Below are 25,558 nucleotides of genomic sequence, written 5' to 3'. Positions count from 1 at the left end.
ACACCATCATTTACCTGTTTTTCACTTTGTTTCTCTGATTGGTAACAAAGTGGGCTGTATTATAAACTTCAACTCAGTATAATAAAACAATCCTATATGGTCAGGGATGGAGTTCCGGAGGGCACACCTACTTCTACACAGAGACGACTCACCTGCCCCACCGATGAGAGGACGCAGTCAGCAGAGTAACGTTATGGAGCTCAGTCTGTTTGCTTGTGTAACACTGGCGGCCTTTATGGTCACAGGTGAGTGCTGTTAAAAATCCTCTTTTTCTGTAGAAGGACAACTTTGTCACAGGAAAGTCCAAGTTTTAATAATTTAATTCATATAGACGCTAAGTAAGAGAAATTTGCTAAATTATTTCAGTGTTTGTCTACTAGTAAGGATTACTTCATTGTTAATGATTTTTTATTCCAACTTTATGGTCAACAGTGTATGTATATACTGTTGTCCATAAGGTTGGAATCAACCAACTCACAATTTGTAATTTTGTGTATAACCAAGCGAGATATACGGTTTAGATTTAAGCTTCAGACAACAATTTCATTTTTCTATTTCATTGTGTTTGTCTACTGATGAGGACATTCATGAATCATTGACTTTTACTAAGATATCATTTATTTTATCATTTTATTTATATGCCTGGATAAAATGGGGGCATACTTACAATCACAATCAAATAAGAGTTAAATAAATAGTCCAAAATCATATACATAGTTTCAAATCTGTTGTATCTAACGCACATGGAAGACGTACAAGTTCTGCAACTGAGTACTCACCCCTATGATAGGACTTTTGTTTTACCATGAGAAGGGCCAGTTTGGGTTCAGTAATTGCTTATGGCTGCGGACCTAAAGAAATACAGCTAATTCACACAACTAAGGTTGAAACTGCTTATTATTGTTTCTGTTTGTCATTCCAAGGGCTATGCGTCACGCTCTGTTTCTCTGGCCTCATGCCAAACCAGCCAGATGGTTTAGTATGGTAATAAAGTGAATGATGCTCTTAAACAAGAGCAACAACCTTTTGTTTGTTCTCTTTGAATCAACTAATGTATTGCAACTTGAAATGGAAATATGCCCATCGAAACCATGTCAACCTGGAAACCATGGACTGACGGCACAGATAGATAGCACATCATTATCCTTAATCCTTATCTAGGGTCAAATAAACACGACACAATGATTAACTGACGGATAATCCTGACAGGTAGAAGCTTGATGAAAGTATAATGCCTGAGGTCTTCAAGCAAATAAGCTGCATTAAGTTGTTTTCCGTAATTACAATGAAGAAGTTGAGAACGAACCCAAGGCTCACACAACAGAGAAAAATCGGTACATTGTTTTGGTCATGCTTTCCTGAGCTAACGGTCATTATGTCTCCCTGCAGGTACCAAGGCACAGCTAGATGGTAAGATATTCATTCATTCAGCTGCCTTGCTGTGGGTGAGCGAGTGAGCGAGGAGATGGCGAGAAAGCAAATGAGAGCGTGAGCAAGCGAGTGACTGGATGGGTGATTGAGTCAGGAAATGAGTGTATAAATGAGTGTGTGAATGAGTGAATGGGTGTGTGAGAATGGATGAATGAATAGATGATGGAGTGTGTTACTGGATGGGAGAGTGAGTAACAATGTGAACGAATGCATGGGTGAGGGAATGGTAGATTAACTCTGTGAGTGAGTCAGAATGTGAGTGACTGAAATGCAAGGCCTCTGTATATTCTAGCAAATATACAGATCTAAATCCAAATATAAATATTTCTGGTTCAGTTTCCAAAGATTTTCGAACATGACTTTCCTGAGACGTTTTGCAAGCTTTCATGTTTTCAGGGTCAAAATGAGAATGAGTTCTGTATTCCTCCCTGCAGTTTGTGGCAATGCGACGCTGAACACAAAGATCGTAGGTGGAGAAGACGCTGCTGCAGGCGCGTGGCCATGGCAGGTCAGCCTGCAGAGGTTTGGGAGACATTTCTGTGGAGGCTCCCTGATAAACAATGAATGGATCCTGACTGCTGCTCACTGTTTCCCCAGGTGAGATTGATTACACACTGAACAAGCAGCACAAAGAGGAAACAAAATGCAGCTATAATGTAATATTAAAGTGATAGAATAAAGCATGAATACAGAATTTCATACAGGTAAAAAGCAAGTCAATTAATTGATAAATAAAATATTTAGCTGTATCGAAATTTTTTAAAAATATGAAAATGTTAATAAATGTGTTGTAATTGCTCATAATTTCACTTATTTACTCTTCATCACACAGAAATAACCCACCTTGGAGAGAATTTTTTTTTTTAATTGTATTTGAATTTTGATAATGAGCTGCAAATGGAGCTCACACATTGCCATCACTCACTCGTTGTGTTTTTCTTCAGCTCCAACATATCTGGGTTGAATGTTTCCCTTGGACGTGAAAACCTATTTCGCTCAGATGCTAACGAGTCCAAATCAGTGAGCCAGATCATCAAACATCCTCTCTACAATAGCGATACCAACGACAACGACATGGCCTTGTTGAAACTGGGCTCACCTGTTTCATTCAACGATTTCATCAAACCTGTGTGTCTGATGGCGGAGGGCGGTGACCTCGGGTCCGGGACGATTACTTGGATCACTGGCTGGGGGGCAACTCAAACGGATGGTAAGACTTGTTTACAACTCTTTACAAAAACGTTTTCTATGAAGACAGCGCAATGGAATGCATTCCAAAATGCACTGAGATGCTTCGAGTGAATCAGCCAATCAGAGTGCAGTCTGAGGTGAAGGGAGGGAGGATTGGGTCAGGTTCAGCATGGTGCATCACTGTCAAACAGAGATGGGAATAACAGTACAACATGTACAGACGAGTCCAAAAAGATGCATAAGGTCGATACTGTTCTAGTTACTTTCCTTGTGACTCCAACATGTTTGTGAGCATTTTTGTTTTTACATTTTTGAACCAGAAGAATATCCCACTGAACAACAAATTAGCACAATGAATCTTTTTAACAGATCTGCTTTCAAGGTAAAACTGATAAAAGCCTGGCTTGATATTGGCTGTGCTGCTGTTTTTCTGTGTCTTTCCATAGAAAAGGTGCCAGGACTACCCTGGTACCTTTATAAGACACACACCAGGTTTCCACAAGTTTGAGGGTTTGGACAATTGACAGGAGGTTGACGCTCTTTGTCTAAATTATCCTAGGTTTTTCCCTCTATGAACCCATTCCTAAATATGTGGTTGTCAAAGTTCTTTTGCCACATGTGGATTTAGGCTCACAAACAAACTCAAGTGCTGTTTGATGCATTTTGCATGCCTTAGCCCCTGACTTCACAGGTTCCTTCACACTAGACCAGCAGCCTCTTTGCTGTGGAAATTCATGCCCCATGTCTATGGAAAAGCACTTTGAGTAACCTTTAGCAAACAGATGTTATTATGTTCAAACCTAGTTTGAGTATTTCAAACTTAATGAATCCTTATCAGTGTAACTTAACCTAGGAGATTCCCTCTTTCCTTTTTCAGTTGGCTTACCATTTCCAGAGAAGCTGCAGGAAGTGGATGTTCCTATCACAACCAACAGTCAGTGTGCTACATCGTATGAGGGAGTCACTACAATCACAAGTAACATGATCTGTGCCGGCTTAGAACAGGGAGGAAAGGACTCCTGTCAGGTAAGCTAGTAATAACTGATCACCTAGTGATCATCTCTTTAAATCTCTAGACTATGAGATGTTACCTACAGCTGTACGTTACCTGGTTACCTGTGCAGGGGGATTCCGGCGGTCCCCTGGTGGTCAAGGAAGGTGATCGGTGGATAGAGGCTGGAGTTGTGAGTTTCGGCTTAGGTTGTGCTAAGCCTGGTTTCCCGGGAGTCTATGCCAGAGTGTCCATGTATGAGACCTGGATCAAGAGCCAGATCATCACCAACCAACCGGGCTTTGTCTTTGTTACGCCTCAAGGAATTCCCTCAACTGGAACCTCTCATCAGCTGGCCTGTTCCATTCCTCTGCTGGTATCCATTTTACATGTTCTGTTCTCTCTGTATATTCTCTCATGAGAACCTTAATAATGCTGCAGTGCAGGAGAATGAATCAAACCAACACTTCAGTTTAGCAGCCATTTGATGCCAGATTCAGTCTTTCTGTGCTATTTTTATGAAGCAAACATTATCCTCCAATGGGTGAAATAATTGCACCTGTCGGAGTGAAATTTGGTGTTTCTTAAATTCTCTGGTAATGGGGGTGAAAAGTCAGTCAGATTGTTTCACAATAATCAAGAAGATGACTCTCTGTTAATTGTGCATGATTTCCCCACACTTTAACAGTGAAAATGACACAATAAGATGAAGGCTTGTTCATATGACCTCTTATGAACATTTGATTTAAACTTAAGAATCTTGAAGCTGTGATGCAGCAGGAGCGATGCGTTCACATGTATGACGCACACCACCCAGAACAAAAAATGTCAAAATCTGTTGAGCTTACATATTTTATACAAGTAAATATATATATATATATATATATGAAGGATGTTGGTGTTTTTATGAGGGAAATGGCTCAAATCTGCTAACATGTTTTTGCACTGATGTTGAGGCATGGCTTTGCCATTAAACATAGCCAGATATGTAATAAAATGTAAATCTGACTACTTGTTTTTCTTCCCGACTATCTGGAGTTCTGGTGGTATGATGTTAAATTACGATTCTCTCTGAACAGAGTTAACGTGACGTAAAATAAAAAAGGGAAAAGAAGGTACAATCTGTATTCTAGGTTTGAATAAGAGCCTCGCAGATCATAAAAACAAAATTTGCTAATTCTTGAAATGGTCTGAAAAATGTGTGTTTTCTGGTGTTGTTAAAAGTTTGTTTACATCAGTAAAGACAGAAGTAAAATATTTGTGAGGACAGCAGTGAGAGATATTTTCAATTCTGATCAACTGACAAAAACAGGAAAATTACTGTTACCATTATTTCTTTTACCATAAAAATGGATTGAATTGTTTCTTTCTAAATATAGAAACATTATTTCTGCTCATTGCTTAGACTTGATCAAACGTCGCAATCTCACATTGGGGCAGAGTCTGTCCATTTAATCCTGCATATTGTGATGAAATTATAAACTTCAACAAACCTTTCATACATATTCCTATATATCATGAACGCACCACGGTCAGTGGGCGGGCCGGATTAATGTGGTCGTTTCTGATTGGATGATGATATTTTACAGGAAGCAAAAGGCGATTCTTGCCATATGTGGCCGTGAGGGATACCGGCGATAATTTGTCCTAAATCAAATTACAGTTACGTTACATTACATTGATACGATTTTGAATGGAAAATAAAGCTGCTGTGTTACTTGATGCATACATTGGCTTTGTTTTGATATGCGTCGCCGTGCTGAAGGCGGAGGAGCTGCCAGGTGATGGAGGCGGATGGTGAGTATCGAACCCTGATTGAACTGATCTGCTGAGTTTATAATGACTTTAGACACAATGTGTCGCTGCTTGTTGGGTTAGTTTTTATTTTTTTCCTAAAATAAAATAAAATAAATAAAGCCTAAAATACTTAAAGGCATCAAACAAGCAATTGACATCATACAGAACATTTCCCAATGCGTCGAATGTAAATTAATGCAAAGTAAACTAATAAACCCTCAGAAGGGTTACAGCATAACATGAAGGGGTTCTGGATCAATCCTAGCCAGACATTAATGTATTCTATTTAAACTGCTAGGAGATCATTCATGTCTCTGCAAATGCTTTGTTGTTCTCACTACAAACTATACATTGTTGCATCTTTATTTGGTCTTAATTTTGAGTGTGGGTGCTGTGTTCAGCTCATCAGGTTCAGGCTTCACATCACAGGATGAAGGTCCCTGTAATATTGATATCGTGGACGGCTCTTCTCTCTCACATCACCTGTTCATTGAGCGGTAAGTAAGAAGAATAAAGTTCTCTCTTTTTACTTCCTTGAGATATTTGTTGTTTTAAATTCCACAGGTCACATTACATTACATTACAATCATTTAGCAGACGCTTTTATCCAAAGCGACTTACATTACATTACCACCCATTACAGAGGGGGGAGCAATTGAGGGTTCGGTGCCTTGCTCAGGGGCACCTCGGCAGTGACTCGAACTGGCGACCCTCCGGTTCCCAAGCGGAAGCTCTACAGCTACTGCCTCCCGTAAGCATGTTATGCCACCATCATTTCCCTGTTTTTCACTTTGTTACTCTAATTGGTAACAAAGTGGGCTGTATTATAAACTACAACTCAGTATAATAAAACAATCCTATATGGTTTGGTAAGAAAGTCAGTGTGATCTCAGCATTAACCTCTGTGACTCAGGAATGGAGTTTCGTGAGGGCACACCTACTTCTACACAGAGACGACTCACCTGCCTCACCTGTTAGAGGACGCAGTCAGCAGAGTAACGTTATGGAGCTCAGTCTGTTTGCTTGTGTAACACTGACGGCCTTTATGGTCACAGGTGAGTGCTGTTAAAAATCCTCTTTTTCTGTAGAAGGACAACTTTGTCACAGGAAAATCCATGTTTTAATAATTTAATTCATATAGACGTTAAGTAAGGGAAATTTGCTAAATTAACAGATGTTTCTATTTCAGTGTTTGTCTACTAGTAAGGATTACTTCAATGTTAATGATTTTTTATTCCAAATTTATGGTCAACAGTGTATGTATATACTGTTGTCCATAAGGTTGGAATCATTGTTTATACCAACTCACAATTTGTAATTTTGTGTATACCCGAGCGAGATATACGGTTTAGATTTTAGCTTGAGACAACAATTTGACTTTTCTATTTCATTGTGTTTGTCTACTGATGAGGACATTCATGAATCATTGACTTTTACTAAGATATCATTTATTTTATCCTTTTATTTATATGCCTGGATAAAATGGGGCATACTTACAAGTTTCTAATCTGTTGTATCTAACGCACAAGGAAGACAAACAAGTTCTGCAACTAAGTACTCACCCCTTTGATAGGACTTTTGTTTTAACATGAAATTCCTTATCTAGGGTCAAATTAACACGACACAATGATTAACTGACGGATAATCCTGACAGGTAGCTTGATGAAAGTATAATGCCTGAGGTCTTCAAGCAAATTAGCTGCACTAAGTTGTTTTCAGTAATTATAATGAACAAGTTGAGCAGGATCTCAAGGCTATAGATAGAAGCAGAACAGGTGTATTAAGCAGAAGTGACAGAGTGACAGAGTGACAGAGTGAATGTTACCTGTTGCATCCCATAGCCACCATTGTTAACACAGAAAACCGGTTGCATTGTTTTGGTCATGCATTCCTGAGCTAACAGTCATTATGTCTCCCTGCAGGTACCAAGGCACAGCTAGATGGTAAGATATTCATTCATTCAGCTGCCTTGCTGTGGGTGAGCGAGTGAGCGAGGAGATGGCGAGAAAGCAAATGAGAGCGTGAGCAAGCGAGTGACTGGATGGGTGATTGAGTCAGGAAATGAGTGTATAAATGAGTGTGTGAATGAGTGAATGGGTGTGTGAGAATGGATGAATGAATAGATGATGTAGTGTGTTACTGGATGGGAGAGTGAGTAACAATGTGAACGAATGAATGGGTGAGGGAATGGTAGATTAACTCTGTGAGTGAGTCAGAATGTGAGTGACTGAGTGAGTGACCCGACCTTGAATGCAACGCCTCTGTATATTCTAGCAAATAAACAGATTTAAATCCAAATATAAATCTTTCTGGTTCAGTTTCCAAAGATTTTCAAACATGACTTTCCTGAGACGTTTTGCAAGCTTTCATGTTTTCAGGGTCAAACTGAGAATGAGATTCCAGTATGTTCTGTATTCCTCCCAACAGTTTGTGGCAAAGCACCGCTGAACACAAAGATCGTGGGTGGAGTAGACGCTGCTGCAGGCGCGTGGCCCTGGCAGGTCAGCCTGCAGAAGTCTGGGAGACATTTCTGTGGAGGCTCCCTGATAAACAATGAGTGGATCCTGACTGCTGCTCACTGTTTCCCCCGGTGAGATTGATTACACACTGAACAAGCAGCACAAAGAGGAAACAAAATGCAGCTATAAAGCAAGTCATTTAATTGATAAATATAAATATTTTGCTGTATCGAAATTTTAAAAAAGGAAATAAAAATATGAAAATGTTAATAAATGTGTTGTAATTGCTCATAATTTCACTTATTTACTCCTCATCACACAGAAATAACCCACCTTGGAGAGAAAAAAACATTTTTCGATTGTATTTGAATTTTGATAATGAGCTGCAAATGGAGCTCACACATTGCCATCACTCACTCGTTGTGTTTTTCTTCAGCTCCAGCATATCTGGGTTGACTGTTTCCCTTGGACGTGAAAACCTATTTGGCACAAATACTAACGAGGTGTCCAAATCAGTGAGCCAGCTCGTCAGACATCCTCTCTTCAAAAGCAATACCAACGACAACGACATGGCCTTGTTGAAACTGAGCTCACCTGTTACATTCAACGATTTCATCAAACCTGTGTGTCTGATGGCGGAGGGCGGTGACCTCGGGTCCGGGACGATTACTTGGATCACTGGCTGGGGGGCAACTCAAACGGGTGGTGAGACTTGTTTACAACTCTTTACAAAAACTTTTTCTATGAAGACAGCGCATTGGCTTGTACCTGTACCTGCTCATTGACAATAAAGTTGAATCTAATCTAATCTAATCTAATCAATGGAATGCATTCCAAAATGCACTGAGATGCTTCAAGTTAATCAGCCAATCAGAGTGCAGTCTGAGGTGAAGGGAGGGAGGATTGGGTCAGGTTCAGCATGGTGCATCACTGTCAAACAGAGATGGGAATAACAGTACAACATGTACAGACGAGTCCAAAAAGATGCATAAGGTCGATACTGTTCTAGTTACTTTCCTTGTGACTCCAACATGTTTGTGAGCATTTTTTTTTTTACATTTTTGGATAAAGAACCAGAAGAATATCCCACTAAACAATGAATTAGCACAATGAATTCAGGTAGGCAGTGGCTCAGTGGGTAGAGCTTCCGCTTGGGAACCGGAGGGTTGCCGGTTCGAGCCCCTGCCGAGGTGCCCCTGAGCAAGGCACCGAACCCTCAATTGCTCCCCCCTCTGCGAAGGGTGGTAATGTAATGTAAGTCGCTTTGGATAAAAGCGTCTGCCAAATGATGGTAATGTAATGTAAATGTAATGAATCTTTTTAACAGATCAAGGTAAAACTGATAAAATCCTGGCTTGATATTGGCTGTGCTGCTGTTTTTCTGTGTCTTTCCATAGAAAAGGTGCCAGTACTACCCTGGTACCTTTATAAGACACACACCAGGTTTCCACAAGTTTGAGGGTTTGGACAATTGACAGGAGGTTGACGCTCTTTGTCTAAATTATCCTGGATTTCCCTCTATGAAACCATTCCCAAATATGTGTTTGTCTCCTCTGCAGATTACTGACCGTCAGTTTGGCTGAATTCTGTCATTTTGTTATATTTGTAAAGAGAAGACCACAAGTGGAAAGTTCTTTTGCCACATGTGGATTTAGGCTAACAAACAAACTCAAGTGCTGTTTGATGCATTTTGCATGCCTCAGCCCCTGACTTCACAGGTTCCTTCACACTAGACCAGCAGCCTCCTGGGGCATAAACAGGCCTCACTTTTCTGGCCATGACCCAGGCTCTTTGCTCTGGAAATCCATTCCAAATGTCTATGGAAAAGCACTTTGAGTAACCTTTAGCAAACAGATGTTATTATGTTCAAACCTAGTTTGAGTATTTCAAACTTAATGAATCCTTATCAGTGTAACTTAACCTAGGAGATTCCCTCTTTCCTCTTTCAGTTAACTTACCATTTCCAGGGAAGCTGCAGGAAGTGGATGTTCCTATCACAACCAACAGTCAGTGTGCTACATCGTATGAGGGAGTCTTTACAATCACAAGTAACATGATCTGTGCCGGCTTAGAACAGGGAGGAAAGGACTCCTGTCAGGTAAGCTAGTAATAACTGATCACCTAGTGATCATCTCTTTAAATCTCTAGACTATGAGATGTTACCTACAGCTGTACGTTACCTCGTTACCTGTGCAGGGGGATTCCGGCGGTCCCCTGGTGGTCAAGGAAGGTGATCGGTGGATAGAGGCTGGAGTTGTGAGTTTCGGCTTAGATTGTGCTAAGCCTGGTTTCCCGGGAGTCTATGCCAGAGTGTCCATGTATGAGACCTGGATCAAGAGCCAGATCATCACCAACCAACCGGGCTTTGTCTTTGTTACGCCTCAAGGAATTCCCTCAACTGGAACCTCTCATCAGCTGGCCTGTTCCATTCCTCTGCTGGTATCCATTTTACATGTTCTGTTCTCTCTGTATATTCTCTCATGAGAACCTTAATAATGCTGCAGTGCAGGAGAATGAATCAAACCAACACTTCAGTTTAGCAGCCATTTGATGCCAGATTCAGTCTTTCTGTCCTATTTTTATGAAGCAAACATTATCCTCCAATGGGTGAAATAATTGCACATGTCGGAGTGAAATTTGGTGTTTCTTAAATTCTCTGGTAATGGGGGTGAAAAGTCAGTCAGATTGTTTCACAATAATCAAGAAGATGACTCTCTGTTAATTGTGCATGATTTCCCCACACTTTAACAGTGAAAATGACACAATAAGATGAAGGCTTGTTCATATGACCTCTTATGAACATTTGATTTAAACTTTAGAATCTTGAAGCTGTGATGCAGCAGGAGCGATGCGTTCACATGTATGAAGCACACCACCCAGAACAAAACTGTCTTGAAATTCTTACATGTAGCACCTGTGATTGAGATGTATCTGTTGAGCGTACATATTTTATACAAGTAAATATATATATATATATATATATATATATATATATATATGAAGGATGTTGGTGTTTTTATGAGGGAAAGCGCTCAAATCTGCTAACATGTTTTTGCACTGATGTTGAGGCATGGCTTTGCCATTAAACATAGCCAGATATGTAATAAAATGTAAATCTGACTACTTGTTTTTCTTCCCGACTATCTGGAGTTCTGGTGGTATGATGTTAAATTACGATTCTCTCTGAACAGAGTTAACGTGACGTAAAATAAAAAAGGGAAAAGAAGGTACAATCTGTATTCTAGGTTTGAATAAAAGCCTCGCACATCATAAAAACAAAATTTGCTAATTCTTAAAAAAATCTGAAAAATTGATGTTTTCTGGTTTTGTCAGTTAAGACAGAAGTAAAAATATTTGTGAGGACAGCATTTAAGAGATATTTTCAATTCTGATCAACCGACAAAAACAGGAAAATGACTGTTACCATTATTTCTTTTACCATCATAATGGATTGAATTGTTACTTTCTAAATATAAAAACATTATTTCTGCTCATTGCTTAGACTTGATCGAACGTCGCAATCTCACATTGGGGCAGAGTCTGTCCATTTAATCCTGCATATTGTGATGAATAATAATAATAATAATAAACTTTAACAAACCTTTCATACATATTCCTATATATCATGAACGCACCACGGTCAGTGGGCGGGCCGGATTAATGTGGTCGTTTCTGATTGGATGATGATATTTTACAGGAAGCAAAAGGCGATTCTTGCCATATGTGGCCGTGAGGGATACCGGCGATAATTTGTCCTAAATCAAATTACAGTTACGTTACATTACATTGATACGATTTTGAATGGAAAATAAAGCTGCTGTGTTACTTGATGCATACATTGGCTTTGTTTTGATATGCGTCGCCGTGCTGAAGGCGGAGGAGCTGCCAGGTGATGGAGGCGGATGGTGAGTATCGAACCCTGATTGAACTGATCTGCTGAGTTTATAATGACTTTAGACACAATGTGTCGCTGCTTGTTGGGTTAGTTTTTATTTTTTTCCTTAATAAAGCCTTAAATACTTAAAGGCATCAAACAAGCAATTGACATCATACAGAGCATTTCCCAATGCGTCGAATGTAAATTAATGCAAAGTAAACTAATAAACCCTCAGAAGGGTTACAGCATAACATGAAGGGGTTCTGGATCAATCCTAGCCAGACATTAATGTATTCTATTTAAACTGCTAGGAGATCATTCATGTCTCTGCAAATGCTTTGTTGTTCTCACTACAAACTATACATTGTTGCATCTTTATTTGGTCTTAATTTTGAGTGTGGGTGCTGTGTTCAGCTCATCAGGTTCAGGCTTCACATCACAGGATGAAGGTCCCTGTAATATTGATATCGTGGACGGCTCTTCTCTCTCACATCACTTGTTCATTGAGCGGTAAGTAAGAAGAATAACGTTCTCTCTTTTTACTTCCTTGAGATATTTGTTGTTTTAAATTCCACAGGTCACATTACATTACATTACAATCATTTAGCAGACGCTTTTATCCAAAGCGACTTACATCACATTACCACCCATTACAGAGGGGGGAGCAATTGAGGGTTTGGTGCCTTGCTCAGGGGCACCTCGGCAGTGACTCGAACTGGCGACCCTCCGGTTCCCAAGCGGAAGCTCTACAGCTACTGCCTCCCGTAAGCATGTTATGCCACCATCATTTCCCTGTTTTTCACTTTGTTACTCTAATTGGTAACAAAGTGGGCTGTATTATAAACTACAACTCAGTATAATAAAACAATCCTATATGGTTTGGTAAGAAAGTCAGTGTGATCTCAGCATTAACCTCTGTGACTCAGGAATGGAGTTTCGTGAGGGCACACCTACTTCTACACAGAGACGACTCACCTGCCTCACCTGTGAGAGGACGCAGTCAGCAGAGTAACGTTATGGAGCTCAGTCTGTCTCACCTGTGAGAGGACGCAGTCAGCAGAGTAACGTTATGGAGCTCAGTCTGTTTGCTTGTGTAACACTGACGGCCTTTATGGTCACAGGTGAGTGCTGTTAAAAATCCTCTTTTTCTGTAGAAGGACAACTTTGTCACAGGAAAATCCATGTTTTAATAATTTAATTCATATAGACGTTAAGTAAGGGAAATTTGCTAAATTAACAGATGTTTCTATTCCAATGTTTGTCTACTAGTAAGGATTACTTCAATGTTAATGTTTTTTTATTCCAAATTTATGGTCAACAGTGTATGTATATACTGTTGTCCATAAGGTTGGAATCATTGTTTATACCAACTCACAATTTGTAATTTTGTGTATACCCGAGCGAGATATACGGTTTAGATTTTAGCTTGAGACAACAATTTGACTTTTCTATTTCATTGTGTTTGTCTACTGATGAGGACATTCATGAATCATTGACTTTTACTGAGATATCATTTATTTTATCCTTTTATTTATATGCCTGGATAAAATGGGGCATACTTACAAGTTTCTAATCTGTTGTATCTAACGCACAAGGAAGACAAACAAGTTCTGCAACTAAGTACTCACCCCTTTGATAGGACTTTTGTTTTAACATGAAATTCCTTATCTAGGGTCAAATTAACACGACACAATGATTAACTGAGGGATAATCCTGACAGGTAGCTTGATGAAAGTATAATGCCTGAGGTCTTCAAGCAAATAAGCTGCACTAAGTTGTTTTCAGTAGTTATAATGAACAAGTTGAGCAGGAACTCAAGGCTATAGATAGAAGCAGAACAGGTGCATAAAGCAGAAGTGACAGAGTGACAGAGTGACAGAGTGAATGTTACCTGTTGCATCCCATAGCCACCATTGTTAACACAGAAAACCGGTTGCATTGTTTTGGTCATGCATTCCTGAGCTAACAGTCATTATGTCTCCCTGCAGGTACCAAGGCACAGCTAGATGGTAAGATATTCATTCATTCAGCTGCCTTGCTGTGGGTGAGCGAGTGAGCGAGGAGATGGCGAGAAAGCAAATGAGAGCGTGAGCAAGCGAGTGACTGGATGGGTGATTGAGTCAGGAAATGAGTGTATAAATGAGTGTGTGAATGAGTGAATGGGTGTGTGAGAATGGATGAATGAATAGATGATGGAGTGTGTTACTGGATGGGAGAGTGAGTAACAATGTGAACGAATGAATGGGTGAGGGAATGGTAGATTAACTCTGTGAGTGAGTCAGAATGTGAGTGACTGAGTGAGTGAGCCGACCTTGAATGCAACGCCTCTGTATATTCTAGCAAATATACAGATTTAAATCCAAATATAAATCTTTCTGGTTCAGTTTCCAAAGATTTTCAAACATGACTTTCCTGAGACGTTTTGCAAGCTTTCATGTTTTCAGGGTCAAAATGAGAATGAGATTCCAGTATGTTCTGTATTCCTCCCAACAGTTTGTGGCAAAGCACCGCTGAACACAAAGATCGTAGGTGGAGTAGACGCTGCTGCAGGCGCGTGGCCCTGGCAGGTCAGCCTGCAGAAGTCTGGGAGACATTTCTGTGGAGGCTCCCTGATAAACAATGAGTGGATCCTGACTGCTGCTCACTGTTTCCCCCGGTGAGATTGATTACACACTGAACAAGCAGCACAAAGAGGAAACAAAATGCAGCTATAAAGCAAGTCATTTAATTGATAAATATAAATATTTTGCTGTATCGAAATTTTAAAAAAGGAAATAAAAATATGAAAATGTTAATAAATGTGTTGTAATTGCTCATAATTTCACTTATTTACTCCTCATCACACAGAAATAACCCACCTTGGAGAGAAAAAAACATTTTTCGATTGTATTTGAATTTTGATAATGAGCTGCAAATGGAGCTCACACATTGCCATCACTCACTCGTTGTGTTTTTCTTCAGCTCCAGCATATCTGGGTTGACTGTTTCCCTTGGACGTGAAAACCTATTTGGCACAAATACTAACGAGGTGTCCAAATCAGTGAGCCAGCTCGTCAGACATCCTCTCTACAATAGCGAAACCAACGACAACGACATGGCCTTGTTGAAACTGAGCTCACCTGTTACATTCAACGATTTCATCAAACCTGTGTGTCTGATGGCGGAGGGCGGTGACCTCGGGTCCGGGACGATTACTTGGATCACTGGCTGGGGGGCAACTCAAACGGGTGGTGAGACTTGTTTACAACTCTTTACAAAAACTTTTTCTATGAAGACAGCGCATTGGCTTGTACCTGTACCTGCTCATTGACAATAAAGTTGAATCTAATCTAATCTAATCTAATCAATGGAATGCATTCCAAAATGCACTGAGATGCTTCAAGTTAATCAGCCAATCAGAGTGCAGTCTGAGGTGAAGGGAGGGAGGATTGGGTCAGGTTCAGCATGGTGCATCACTGTCAAACAGAGATGGGAATAACAGTACAACATGTACAGACGAGTCCAAAAAGATGCATAAGGTCGATACTGTTCTAGTTACTTTCCTTGTGACTCCAACATGTTTGTGAGCATTTTTGTTTTTACATTTTTGAACCAGAAGAATATCCCACTGAACAACAAATTAGCACAATGAATCTTTTTAACAGATCTGCTTTCAAGGTAAAACTGATAAAAGCCTGGCTTGATATTGGCTGTGCTGCTGTTTTTCTGTGTCTTTCCATAGAAAAGGTGCCAGTACTACCCTGGTACCTTTATAAGACACACACCAGGTTTCCACAAGTTTGAGGGTTTGGACAATTGACAGGAGGTTGACGCTCTTTGTCTAAATTATCCTGGATTTCCCTCTATGAAACCATTCCCAAATATGTGTTTGTCTCCTCTGCAGATTACTGACCGTCAGTTTGGCTGAATTCTGTCATTTTGTTATATTTGTAAAGAGAAGACCACAAGTGGAAAGTTCTTTTGCCACATGTGGATTTAGGCTAACAAACAAACTCAAGTGCTGTTTGATGCATTTTGCATGCCTCAGCCCCTGACTTCACAGGTTCCTTCACACTAGACCAGCAGCCTCCTGGGGCATAAACAGGCCTCACTTTTCTGGCCATGACCCAGGCTCTTTGCTCTGGAAATCCATTCCAAATGTCTATGGAAAAGCACTTTGAGTAACCTTTAGCAAACAGATGTTATTATGTTCAAACCTAGTTTGAGTATTTCAAACTTAATGAATCCTTATCAGTGTAACTTAACCTAGGAGATTCCCTCTTTCCTCTTTCAGTTAACTTACCATTTCCAGGGAAGCTGCAGGAAGTGGATGTTCCTATCACAACCAACAGTCAGTGTGCTACATCGTATGAGGGAGTCTCTACAATCACAAGTAACATGATCTGTGCCGGCTTAGAACAGGGAGGAAAGGACTCCTGTCAGGTAAGCTAGTAATAACTGATCACCTAGTGATCATCTCTTTAAATCTCTAGACTATGAGATGTTACCTACAGCTGTACGTTACCTCGTTACCTGTGCAGGGGGATTCCGGCGGTCCCCTGGTGGTCAAGGAAGGTGATCGGTGGATAGAGGCTGGAGTTGTGAGTTTCGGCTTAGATTGTGCTAAGCCTGGTTTCCCGGGAGTCTATGCCAGAGTGTCCATGTATGAGACCTGGATCAAGAGCCAGATCATCACCAACCAACCGGGCTTTGTCTTTGTTACGCCTCAAGGAATTCCCTCAACTGGAACCTCTCATCAGCTGGCCTGTTCCATTCCTCTGCTGGTATCCATTTTACATGTTCTGTTCTCTCTGTATATTCTCTCATGAGAACCTTAATAATGCTGCAGTGCAGGAGAATGAATCAAACCAACACTTCAGTTTAGCAGCCATTTGATGCCAGATTCAGTCTTTCTGTCCTATTTTTATGAAGCAAACATTATCCTCCAATGGGTGAAATAATTGCACATGTCGGAGTGAAATTTGGTGTTTCTTAAATTCTCTGGTAATGGGGGTGAAAAGTCAGTCAGATTGTTTCACAATAATCAAGAAGATGACTCTCTGTTAATTGTGCATGATTTCCCCACACTTTAACAGTGAAAATGACACAATAAGATGAAGGCTTGTTCATATGACCTCTTATGAACATTTGATTTAAACTTAAGAATCTTGAAGCTGTGATGCAGCAGGAGCGATGCGTTCACATGTATGACGCACACCACCCAGAACAAAACTGTCTTGAAATTCTTACATGTAGCACCTGTGATTGAGATGTATCTGTTGAGCGTACATATTTTATACAAGTAAATATATATATATATATATATATATATATATATATATATATGAAGGATGTTGGTGTTTTTATGAGGGAAAGCGCTCAAATCTGCTAACATGTTTTTGCACTGATGTTGAGGCATGGCTTTGCCATTAAACATAGCCAGATATGTAATAAAATGTAAATCTGACTACTTGTTTTTCTTCCCGACTATCTGGAGTTCTGGTGGTATGATGTTAAATTACGATTCTCTCTGAACAGAGTTAACGTGACGTAAAATAAAAAAGGGAAAAGAAGGTACAATCTGTATTCTAGGTTTGAATAAAAGCCTCGCCCATCATAAAAACAAAATTTGCTAATTCTTAAAAAAATCTGAAAAATTGATGTTTTCTGGTTTTGTCAGTTAAGACAGAAGTAAAAATATTTGTGAGGACAGCATTTAAGAGATATTTTCAATTCTGATCAACCGACAAAAACAGGAAAATGACTGTTACCATTATTTCTTTTACCATCATAATGGATTGAATTGTTACTTTCTAAATATAAAAACATTATTTCTGCTCATTGCTTAGACTTGATCGAACGTCGCAATCTCACATTGGGGCAGAGTCTGTCCATTTAATCCTGCATATTGTGATGAATAATAATAATAATAATAAACTTTAACAAACCTTTCATACATATTCCTATATATCATGAACGCACCACGGTCAGTGGGCGGGCCGGATTAATGTGGTCGTTTCTGATTGGATGATGATATTTTACAGGAAGCAAAAGGCGATTCTTGCCATATGTGGCCGTGAGGGATACCGGCGATAATTTGTCCTAAATCAAATTACAGTTACGTTACATTACATTGATACGATTTTGAATGGAAAATAAAGCTGCTGTGTTACTTGATGCATACATTGGCTTTGTTTTGATATGCGTCGCCGTGCTGAAGGCGGAGGAGCTGCCAGGTGATGGAGGCGGATGGTGAGTATCGAACCCTGATTGAACTGATCTGCTGAGTTTATAATGACTTTAGACACAATGTGTCTCTGCTTGTTCGGTTAGTTTTATTTTTTTCCTTAATAAAGCCTGACATACTTAAAGGCATCAAACATGCAATAACATCATACAGAACATTTCCCAATGCGTCGAATGTAAATTAATGCAAGTAAACTAATAAACCCTCAGAAGGGTTACAGCATAACATGAAGGGGTTCTGGATCAATCCTAGCCAGACATTAATGTATTCTATTTAAACTGCTAGGAGATCATTCACGTCTCTACAAATGCTTTGTTGTTCTCACTACAAACTATACTTTGTTGCATCTTTATTTGGTCTTAATTTTGAGTGTGGGTGCTGTGTTCAGGTCATCAGGTTCAGGCTTCACATCACAGGATGAAGGTCCCTGTAATATTGATATCGTGGACGGCTCTTCTCTCTCACATCACTTGTTCATTGAGCGGTAAGTAAGAAGAATAACGTTCTCTCTTTTTACTTCCTTGAGATATTTGTTGTCGTTTTAAATTCCACAGGTCACATAAGTCTCATCAAATGATTCTCATGAAGTTATTTTATTTTGTTCTTCACCAGATATGCATACACAAAACCAGTCATTGTCAGAGGTCTGACTGATAACACGGTATGTGTTTAAGCTTCACCCATTTCAGACTCAAGCATGTTGATAAATCACCCATTCTTTTCATGATAAATGTGTTTACACAAGGCACCTATGTACATAGTGATGCTGCTTTGTATGAAGGGGAAACTCCTTAGACTTACCAAAAATACCTGATTTACTCTACAGTGATACCTGCATGTACACATTCAAAAATATCAAACCACTACAGCTGCTACATTCACTGCTGACTGAGATTCAGCAACAAACAGCTGATTGAGCTGCACAGAGGAAGATATAAGGACATGCTCCTCTAAATTTAAACTATGAAGAAATGCATCATCAATAATAACAAAAGCAAAAGTGCTATAGGGGCGTCCTGCATGCACGTTGCATTGAGTTATTGACTCAATACTTTTTATTTTTTGGTAGAAATTCAGGTTGTTGTGCTCCAAGTCGAGCTTACTGGATGAATACGGGGCCCGGAAAGTGAGGCTGAGCACAGCCAACACCTTCTCTTATAGGAAAGGTAGGAATGCCCAGCACTCAACATACTTATAACCTGCACATCATCCTACACGTGTCCTAATTCATTGTGGTCATTGTTGCAGTGGACGTCCCATTCCAACAGTATGTGGACATGTTACTGAAGCCTCAGTCTGTGGACGCCCTTGGCAGCGGTGAGTCCAGGCACTGATGCGCCAAATTCAGGTGTTTATTATCCCACATGGGAACATTGTCGATAGAATGAATGTCTCCCTCTTCCAACAGACACGCTGTATTTCTTCGGAGACAACAACTTCACCGAGTGGCAGAGTTTGTTTGATCATTACAAGTCTCCGCCGTACGCTCTCCCTCACACCACCGGAGCCTACAGCTTCGGCATCGCAGGTCAGTGTGTTTGGAAGGCCGAATATCAAAGTAAGGCCGAGGCCTTAAAGAGGGGAAATGACATGATGTCTTCAAAAGTGAAATGAAACATAATTGGGGTGTGGCTCTAATATACGACTGAAGAAGGAAGAAGGGAAGAATCTGGTTTTACTGTAAGCCCTCAGGTTTACTTGCCGCTCCCAGAACTAAACTACGCAGCAGAGCGGCTTTGAGTGTTTGAGCGCCGCACCTCTGGAAACAAACATATGAGCTTGTTCAAACCAAAGCTGAAAATCTTGTTTGCTGCAGCATTTTGTAAATGATAGGTTTGTTATTCATTCATTGCACGGTTAACCTTTTCTATGTTTGTGGTGTGTTTTGTTTGATTCATTCTGACTTATGCTGCCCTTCTTTCCCAGTCTTTGATCTGTCTTTATGCCCTTGTGGAGAACTCCTTTGTGTGCTGAATAAATAACCTTGCCTTGCCTTCAAGGCCCTGGGACAGGTGTTCCCTTCCACTGGCACGGCCCTGGATACTCTGAAGTCATCTACGGCAGAAAGGTTAAAGTAACAAGAATTCCCCTTGCTGCCTGTTATGTCGTCCTGTCTGTAGTCCACATAATGAAGCCTTTCAGATACCTGAAAAACCTGAAAATCCCCAAATGGCTTTTAGTACCGGTGCATAAGCATTCAAGCACGTTAAGCTGATTCCTCTTCCTATACATTAAATATCTTATCTTGTCCTTGTAGATTTCTATTACATCGTCCTCATGTAAAGCAGACTGAGGAGCACTCAGCATCATTTCTTTAAGATGTCAAGCAAATTAAAAAAGTTATTGGATTTGCCACCTTAACTCTAACGTATAAAGTTAAAACTATGAAACCGTTATGTGACCCGACGCCTGACCTCTTATTGTACAGCGCTGGTTCCTCTACCCACCTGATAAAGAACCTCATTTCCACCCCAACCGGACCACCCTGTCCTGGGTCACAGAGACGTACCCCAACCTGCCCGAGGAAGAGGCGCCGCTGGAGTGCACCATCAGACCCGGAGAGGTAAGAGGACAACACAGTGTCAGCAAAAGATGTATTATACTTGATGCTGACTGCCAAAATGAGCTCAGCTGAATAAGAAATATGCATAATTCTTTTTTCCTCCAACAGGTGCTGTACTTTCCGAACCTCTGGTGGCACGCGACCCTCAACTTGGACACCAGCGTCTTCATCTCCACCTTTCTGGGCTGAACTTTGTGACTCACCGGGCCTGACTTTGATCTCTCAGATGAAGGATTGTGTTTATTGAGAGATTGGATAAAAACTCCACGGCAACATTTCAGCTGAACAAGCGAAGCCCTCGGTGTTGTGACTGCTGTCCTGACTGAGTGCACTTTGTTTTTTTTTTTGACTGACAGAAATGACTGAGATGAGGTTGATCCTCTGTAAGTGATAAAAATGTTTTGAGCTTCTATGTTAAATAAAAACAGTGATATATCTGTATCCACTGGAGTCATTACGCAGATTTCTCGTGTGTGTTTTCATCGACAAATGGGCTCCTGCCTCCTTCATCACTTTAATGTAAAGACACATCACCAAATTCAACCACTTACTATATACTATATCAGACTGGATACAAAACCCTTTTCCCCTGCACTCATTACCTGATATTAATAAGAATTGTGCACTCCTCATGTTGTGATTGGACAATTTCTCTGTACAGCCAAAAGTTGTCAACAGGGAACAAGAAAACAGTAATAAGTCAAAAACTGATGTTTATTATCTTCTCTTCTTACATGGGCACATTAAATGGATTTAAGGTCACAATGTGATCAACCAAAACAAGTAACAGGATCATTTTATGGAGAAACTTAAAAAACAACTCCCTCCTCCTCCTCCCAGCAGCTTTTCCTACACACCTGCATCGTACAGTGCGCACACGCACACACACACACACACACACACACACACACACACACACACACACACACACACACACACACACACACACACACACACACACACACACACACACACACACACACACACACACACACACACACACACACACACACACCCCCCCCTCTTTCCGCCAGCAAACGATTATCAGCATCATAGGTGATCCGACTACTTTTCGAAAATGAGAGTAATCTGATTGTAGTTGACACTTTCTTGATTCTCAAGGCTGAGCTGCTTCAAAGTGACAGAAATCAGCATGTCATCACTCACAGACATGAATTGTAATCAAACTGCACTCTCACATTGACCTGTACACTGACCTCAGCACGGGATTCAGTCACAAAGAGACAGCAGACATGTATGATCATGAGACGCTCCCATAAGAATCAGTCACCAGCTCATCGTTTCATCAAACAGATGAATCTTCAGCTGATCTTCAGGGTGTCGACCTCATCACTCACATGTAAACAGCACACATCCAGCTGCAGTTTGGATCACATTCACTTCATCTGATGCGCTCGAGTGATTACATTAATGCATGTCAAAATAAAATGCATGTTAAAAGTCTGTTACTTCTCCGAACACGTTTTGAATATTGTGGGCATTTCTGCTGAACTTGTAAACAACAAACAGCGCGTCGCTCCGACCGATGGAGGCAGTAAAGGACCTTTGGGTTCATCTCATCTCACTGGAGACAATTCAACCTCAGCAAGTGTTTGCCACACACTCCTGCTATACTATGTCAGAAAAAAACAAAACAACAAAAAAAGGAATATACAGTATACCAATAACTTCACTCGGGAACAGCGCCCTCTAGTGGCAGTGGAATGATTTCTACAGAACACCAGTTTAGCACAAACAAAACTAAACCACTCATTCCACTACTGCTGTGTACTAAAGACGGGGAAAGTAGGAAGATGACCGGACAATTTGTACATCTGCTTGCAGTGGATAAATATTTGTTCAATAAAATAAAAAGGCAGTAGAACGCCTTTGCCCGAATGAATCAAACTAACGTAGACTGAGCGACGCCATGTCCAGACTGATTCCCGACGTTTACATGGCATGAAAGCAGCAGGCATCAGTGGAATGTGGATCGTCCAGGACATCAAAACTTCCCTGAATCTCATCTATGATTAAAACATATTATATTCATGTATATATATATATATATATATATATATATATTACATATCAGACAGGAAACAGAACCACAGGATACTTAAGGAATCAATAGAAGAGTCTAAAGCAGCGTTACAGACTAACTAAATCAAGAAATGTCATATGTGAAATGTGATAAAGGGGAACACAAATAATCTTGACTTAATTGGACAGATGCCACAGTCGAGTTTGAGAGTGTGTGTGACTTTTGAAGCACAGCACGAGTTTACATTTAAACTCTGAGGTGCTGCGAGTCCATCTCAGGCAGACGTGACAGGACACAGACTTGTCTTCGTCCATGTTCGACCTTTCCCCATCTCAAAACGACTTCCTTCCTACCGTCGCACTCGGGGCCGCTGCTCAGTAGTCCTCCACCCAGCCGTTCTCCAAAATAAAAGCGTCGATGACCTCCTTCATCGCCAGGTTGGGGATGAGTTGATCTTGGGTCAATGGCGTTCGTGTTACTGGATCAAAATGGCCGACTCGCTGTGGAAGAAGAACACACTCTGTTATTGACTGATTGATTCCTTGGTGGTGGTGGTTTCAAGCGCTGAATGAAGGAAATGTGTTTGCCTGTAAGTGCTCTTCGATGTCTTTTCGGTCGTAGGTGATGCCGCTGGGAGTGATGCACGGCTCTCTCATCAACTCAAAGCTGATCTTCCCGCACAGAAAGTCTGGGATCTCGCGTTTCTGTCAAACACAAACAAGCGGGATCCATTAAGTGTAGTAGTTTGCTTCATCTGCGGCAAAACTCAACACAATTGCCGTTACCGACACCAACCTTCCTCTTCTCGTCGACTTGACAGAACAGCTCCTCCATGTCGGACAGATACTTGTCCTGTGGGGACAAAAAGGACTATTTTTAGATGAGAAATGTGAGAAAGTAACCCTGAACTCTACCTGGACAAGAACACGTACATGTTTGGACTGGATCCCACTGAGGTTGTGCTGACCGCTGCCATCTTCTGCCTTGTCCTCTCGCTTCTGTCGGCAGCCCTCCAGCTCCCTGTGGACCACAGCACGAATGCAACACCAACATAAATACATCTCTTAAACTGAATTTCCTCCTTGACACCATCTTGACCTACGACATCATTGTGCCCACTCGCCTCTTTTTCTCGGCGAGGATGAGTCTGGTGAGATAGGCGTGCAGCTTGTTCTCCTGGTTGATCCGCTTCTCCTCCATGCTGCTCCAGCGTTTTTTCTTGGCTATCCGCAGAGCGCTGGGAATGTCGTCGCCGAAGTTCAGCCGCTGCTCTTTTGCCAAGTTATACGCTGGAAAATACACAGGGCACTTTGTTGTTATTGTGTTTTTTTCATAGCTGGTGTGGCAGCTTTGTTATTGTCCCTTTGCCAGACTTGATCAGCTTTCAGACCATATAGGAAAAAAGCTCACCACAAACAAACAATAGATAAACAACAATGGGAATGACTCAATGAAGATTTCAAGCCAGTGGGCCCAAGTGAATTTATTTGCATCCAGTCTGCTTGGTATTGAGCAGTAAAGGCCTTCTCACCTCTCTGCAGGTTACCGATGGCCTCGTCGTAGTTTTCCATCTCGAGGTGACACTGGCCCATGAAGAAGTGAGCCTTCACTGACTGGCCGTCCAGCTCCAGCGCGTGCCTGCAGTCTGCCAGGGCTTTGTCGTACTGCTGCAGCTTCACGTAGCACAGAGCCCTGTTAGTGTAATACGCCGGGACAGAGGGGCAGTGCGTCTGTTGACACACAAAATAAGGTCAACAAAGGTCAACGTAGTAGTTTCAGATACTCAGACCCCACCAACGCCCCCTGTGAGTTCTTACTATGGCTTTGCTGTAGCAGGCAGCAGCTTCCAGGTACTTGCGGTTCAGAAAGAGCCGGTTCCCTTGCTCCTTCAGCTCCTGGGCCGACACCGACACGCTTTTTTCCGGGCTCTCTGCCATCTTGTCCACCAGGCTGGCTGCACCGGCGGCAGCTGCCTCCGCGCTTTGCTTCCCTATCCTGGCTCTCAGCTGCGACCGACGGCAGGACCGGAGACTATGAGAGGGGAGAGAGGTTAGAGAGAGGTTACAGAGGCGTCTCCACAAGGTGAGCAAAGTGCAAATGAGGTTGCAGTTGCCAACATCTAAGGAAACAGTCTGAGTCAGTGCATCATCGTCTCATATCACCTCATATTTCTCCCAAATTCAGTCAGTGAAATCTGTCCATCACTGCTGTGGTCACTGACAAGGATAAGATAAGCTCAGGTGTCACAAAAAGACAAGGAAAGGGAAATGAAATACAGAGAACAAAATGATATTAATGATACAATAAATATAAATTTAAGAGTTAATAAAGTGAAGTAAATAGATTGTGTACAGACTGACTTTGTGAATTGTGTGAAGTCAAGAATCCACTGGTATACTATAGAAAACACAATGAATCAAATAATTTAAACAGGTCCAATATCTGAATTCTTTGATCTCTTAATGTTGAATATTGGCGTCTCGTTATCTTTCTGTGTTTCAATGCAGTTATTGTTACAGTTTGTTTGACATATAAAACATTCTTTGTCGTCTTTCACCGTGTTTTCGTTAAAGATTGATTTGACGTTAATATGGTGTGTATCTTTAGCAAAGTCGCAGTTTATATTGTTTATCTCGGTTGTTTGTGTTTTGCTATAGAAGCTAACGAGGCTAATGCATCTTACCTGTAAACACAGCGGTCGTTAGCTAGCGCTAAAGCTTACAGCTGCACTGAATTCTCCGAGCAGGGCGAAAGAAACGCTACAATAACGGTTTTACGGTCATTTATGGAGACAAACCTGTTGAGCTGCAGTTGTAAATCCCGCCAACCTCTTACACTGACTGTTTATGTGGAGCGTGTATGTGACACATTCGGCAGTACGTGGTAGTTTAGCTGAGCTAGCTCGGTGGCTAGCTGGCAGAAGTTGTGTGCTTGTGAGCCAACAGATGTTTTGGTTTTGGCTGTGACGTCATTACAACC

General features: G+C 41.1%; 4 protein-coding genes across 9 annotated transcripts; 3 read left to right on the top strand and 1 right to left on the bottom strand.

Moving 5' to 3' along the window:
- Nucleotides 1–171: 171 nt before the first annotated feature.
- Nucleotides 172–10,989, top strand: LOC142992606 (transmembrane protease serine 9-like). The gene is made up of 13 exons (XM_076143093.1): nucleotides 172–245; nucleotides 1,390–1,410; nucleotides 1,866–2,028; nucleotides 2,376–2,641; nucleotides 3,500–3,648; nucleotides 3,747–4,025; nucleotides 6,057–6,161; nucleotides 6,324–6,465; nucleotides 7,333–7,353; nucleotides 7,838–8,000; nucleotides 8,306–8,574; nucleotides 9,819–9,967; nucleotides 10,066–10,989. The coding sequence occupies exons 1-13, from the start codon at nucleotides 194–196 to the stop codon at nucleotides 10,351–10,353; spliced, it is 2,067 nt and encodes a 688-aa protein (XP_075999208.1). The 5' UTR covers nucleotides 172–193; the 3' UTR covers nucleotides 10,354–10,989.
- A 1,723-nt stretch (nucleotides 10,990–12,712) lies between these two features.
- On the top strand, nucleotides 12,713–17,192 carry LOC142992658 (trypsin-2-like). Its single transcript, XM_076143159.1, has 6 exons — nucleotides 12,713–12,867; nucleotides 13,735–13,755; nucleotides 14,240–14,402; nucleotides 14,708–14,976; nucleotides 16,020–16,168; nucleotides 16,267–17,192. Exons 1-6 carry the CDS (start codon nucleotides 12,816–12,818, stop codon nucleotides 16,552–16,554), a joined length of 942 nt encoding a protein of 313 aa, XP_075999274.1. The 5' UTR covers nucleotides 12,713–12,815; the 3' UTR covers nucleotides 16,555–17,192.
- A 140-nt stretch (nucleotides 17,193–17,332) lies between these two features.
- Nucleotides 17,333–20,992, top strand: jmjd8 (jumonji domain containing 8). Its single transcript, XM_076143160.1, has 9 exons — nucleotides 17,333–17,977; nucleotides 18,361–18,456; nucleotides 18,585–18,633; nucleotides 19,042–19,138; nucleotides 19,221–19,289; nucleotides 19,381–19,500; nucleotides 19,973–20,040; nucleotides 20,401–20,535; nucleotides 20,644–20,992. The coding sequence occupies exons 1-9, from the start codon at nucleotides 17,874–17,876 to the stop codon at nucleotides 20,722–20,724; spliced, it is 819 nt and encodes a 272-aa protein (XP_075999275.1). The 5' UTR covers nucleotides 17,333–17,873; the 3' UTR covers nucleotides 20,725–20,992.
- A 239-nt stretch (nucleotides 20,993–21,231) lies between these two features.
- Nucleotides 21,232–25,526, bottom strand: LOC142992646 (E3 ubiquitin-protein ligase CHIP-like). 6 transcript variants are annotated; one of them, XM_076143143.1, is made up of 10 exons: nucleotides 25,263–25,526; nucleotides 24,940–24,976; nucleotides 24,742–24,795; nucleotides 24,397–24,610; nucleotides 24,111–24,309; nucleotides 23,699–23,868; nucleotides 23,512–23,595; nucleotides 23,375–23,431; nucleotides 23,167–23,283; nucleotides 21,232–23,079 (listed from the first exon to the last, which is right to left on the bottom strand). In XM_076143143.1, exons 3-10 carry the CDS (start codon nucleotides 24,744–24,746, stop codon nucleotides 22,954–22,956), a joined length of 972 nt encoding a protein of 323 aa, XP_075999258.1. In that variant the 5' UTR covers nucleotides 24,747–24,795; nucleotides 24,940–24,976; nucleotides 25,263–25,526; the 3' UTR covers nucleotides 21,232–22,953. The 6 variants fall into 6 exon arrangements, with proteins under 6 accessions (XP_075999258.1, XP_075999261.1, XP_075999257.1 ...); XM_076143146.1 differs by having other exon boundaries at nucleotides 24,936–24,976; nucleotides 25,377–25,526; XM_076143142.1 differs by having other exon boundaries at nucleotides 25,377–25,526.
- Between the last annotated feature and the right edge of the window lie 32 nt (nucleotides 25,527–25,558).

This window comes from Genypterus blacodes, unplaced genomic scaffold (assembly GCF_046128005.1).
Source record: "Genypterus blacodes isolate CSIRO-AG114 ecotype Tasmania unplaced genomic scaffold, CSIRO-AGI_Gbla_v1 ptg000022l_1, whole genome shotgun sequence".
NCBI lineage: Eukaryota > Metazoa > Chordata > Actinopteri > Ophidiiformes > Ophidiidae > Genypterus > Genypterus blacodes.
This window is presented reverse-complemented; position numbering and strand designations above follow the sequence as displayed.